Raw genomic sequence first — 2,499 nt, forward strand, 5'->3', positions numbered from 1 at the left:
ACACACACACACACACACACACACACACACACACACACACACACACACCCCATAATCTATTTCCCATTGCCAGGACAGTTTCCCTCAAGTTAGGCACTTGTCTCTTTTATCGTAAGATCAGAAATTAACTTGGAGCTTCAAATGATATATTTTGTTCATGACGTGTTAAAATATTTGGAATAAAGGTATGCTAAATGCTAATTTTTAAAGCACAAAGCCACAGAAGTCACAGTAAGGGTCTTACATAATAGTGCATGAAAGAAGATTTTATTCGTAATCTTGGGAGACATTTTAGTTTAGCAAAGATTAATGGACTCCCAAAGTCCAAGACAGAAAAGGCATCGTAAAAAAAAAAAAAAAAAAGAAATTAAGATCATTGGGTAAAGGAATAATATTTCATAGTTCCAATTAGTTTAGGAACCAGTGACCTATTTATTTCTTCTCTATAGTACAACAATTTCCCTTTAGATCAACAAATTGAGTAAGTTCTCAGCTGGTGTGGGAGAAAGATGGAAAATCAATTGGTTCATGCTCTTACTGGCATTTATATATGTTTGCCAACACTTCCTGAAGACAGTTGTTTCCATGAGGCAAGCTGTAGCCAGTTCATCAAAAATGGAAAACATCTCTCTGCCAGTGGAAGTGACTTGCTCAGGAGAGCTTTTGATTTGTTTGTTTGTTGACAACCAGGCAATCAAGCTGTAACTAGCTACTCATAATCTCTACCCATCCCATCCCCCCCTTCCCCAAATCAGAATACCTACTGATACATTTTCCCTCGTAGGCTAATCCAATTGATTTGCCCAGCAGGCAGGTAGCCTTTCTCAGGTGACAGGCACTAGGATAAGTTATTCCATCATTCCCACAGAGATACTGTTCAGAGGAGGTAGGCTCTGGACAAACCCGATTACATGTCACACAGTAGGCATTATTGCTTTGATCCACCACACACGTGGAACTGCCTGGACATAAAACATCTCTACAGGTCTCTGAAATAAAGACAGAAACACACAAACATTAATAGGCATAGCCTGGCCCTTAGGAAGGGAACTTTTAATATTATCACTCAAATCCTGAAATAAACCTCCATCTTTTCAAAAGATAATTGGGAAATTTTTCCAGGACAAAGTCCACTAACTCTGTTTTGGCACCTGAGTGTTTAAAATTAATATTTAGTAGCCATGAATGGTTTTATTTGGGGTTCCTTACTACTAAAGGCAACATGGCCCCAAAAGGATGGTAGCAAGTTCACATACATGTAGCCATTTAAGTTTTGGGAAGCTCCATCCACACATCAGCTCATTTTGATCCACACAACAATCCTTTGAGGATCACCCCCATTTAAAAGATGATAACAGAGTCGCCAGTGCCTAACTCCTACACATTTTGCTTCTGCTTACAAGATGATTAGAGGAAGAGGATGCTTGTTTCAAGAACTCCAAACCTACTTTTACATTTGCCTTGGTACTGGACTTCCAGCTCCGGCTGCTCTTTGCATCTGGCTTTGAGGAGGGCACATTCATTTTTGTAGGTTTTGCCATCTAGTCCACAGACTGGGCCCTTCCAAGTGATGTTGGAGCAATCCGGGGAGCAGACGCACCGAGGTTTGTTCTTCTTGTTCATTTTGCATTTCTTCCCAGGTCCACAGTCCACGTTATCGCACGTTTCTAGGAGTTGGAAAGAGGTATCTTTTATAGAAGGGCTAGTCTCCAGGTCAGCCACGAGGATCATTTGTGCCCTACACAATTGTGCAACCTGGAGCTACGGAGCAGAGAAACTAGTCCTTCAAGAGGAAGAGGGTTTTTAGGGGAGAGCGAAGGTGCTGTCCAGATCAGTAATCCATCCAAAATATTCGCCAGAGGGTTCTGCGGTGGACTTCTCTACTCACATAGGACTAAGAAGCATAAAGACCTTTGTAGATCTGTTCTTTGTGGGAAGTCTCCAAAAGGCGCGTTTCAAACACGCTATCATCTCAAGGGTGCGAAAGAAACCCCTTAAACTAAATCCACAGACAAAAGACACCCAATCCAGCCCCACTCTGCCCAACACCAAGAATGCCTAATTTTGCCTCCTAGGTCAGGAAAGAAGCTGCCAGTGGAACGCCCTCTATTGAATGGTCTGAAAGTTTAAAAGAGGAGCTCTACCTTTGCAAGGGATGCAGTTCGGGGCACCCCCGTTAAAAATCATCCACTTGAAAAGAGTGCTGTCATTCACGTCTTCTGCAGTCCACGAAGTGCTAAGCCTTCCCGAGCTGCAACACTCTTCTTTGCTGAGACCAGTTTTGTACAAGACCTGGCAACGACCGTTCTTTGCCTGCCGGAGCCAGCAATTCCCAGCTGTAACAGAGAAAGGGGGTGGAGTGGGTGGGGATAGAGGGAGGGAAACAGAGAGACAACGGGAGGGAGGGAGACAGAGAGAAGGGGGAGCGAGGAGGAGGAGGATGTGGAGGAGGGAGGAGAGAGAGAGAGAGAGAGAGAGAGAGAGAGAGAGAGAGAGAGA

General features: G+C 43.7%; 1 protein-coding gene across 1 annotated transcript in view; it reads right to left on the reverse strand.

Moving 5' to 3' along the window:
- FST (follistatin) overlaps positions 1 to 2,499 on the reverse strand; it is a 10,220-nt gene that overhangs the window by 1,838 nt on the left and 5,883 nt on the right. Inside the window, exons 2-4 of the mRNA XM_069095272.1 lie at positions 2,145 to 2,336; positions 1,449 to 1,667; positions 765 to 989 (exon numbers count right to left, since the gene is read on the reverse strand). Of these exons, the coding sequence (XP_068951373.1) occupies positions 765 to 989; positions 1,449 to 1,667; positions 2,145 to 2,336 (636 nt within the window). The remainder of the gene's footprint in view (positions 1 to 764; positions 990 to 1,448; positions 1,668 to 2,144; positions 2,337 to 2,499) is intronic.

The sequence above is a fragment of the Petaurus breviceps genome, unplaced genomic scaffold (assembly GCF_028583685.1).
Source record: "Petaurus breviceps papuanus isolate PSGF00001 unplaced genomic scaffold, PetGlider_PUasm1.0 226, whole genome shotgun sequence".
Classification (NCBI taxonomy): domain Eukaryota; kingdom Metazoa; phylum Chordata; class Mammalia; order Diprotodontia; family Petauridae; genus Petaurus; species Petaurus breviceps.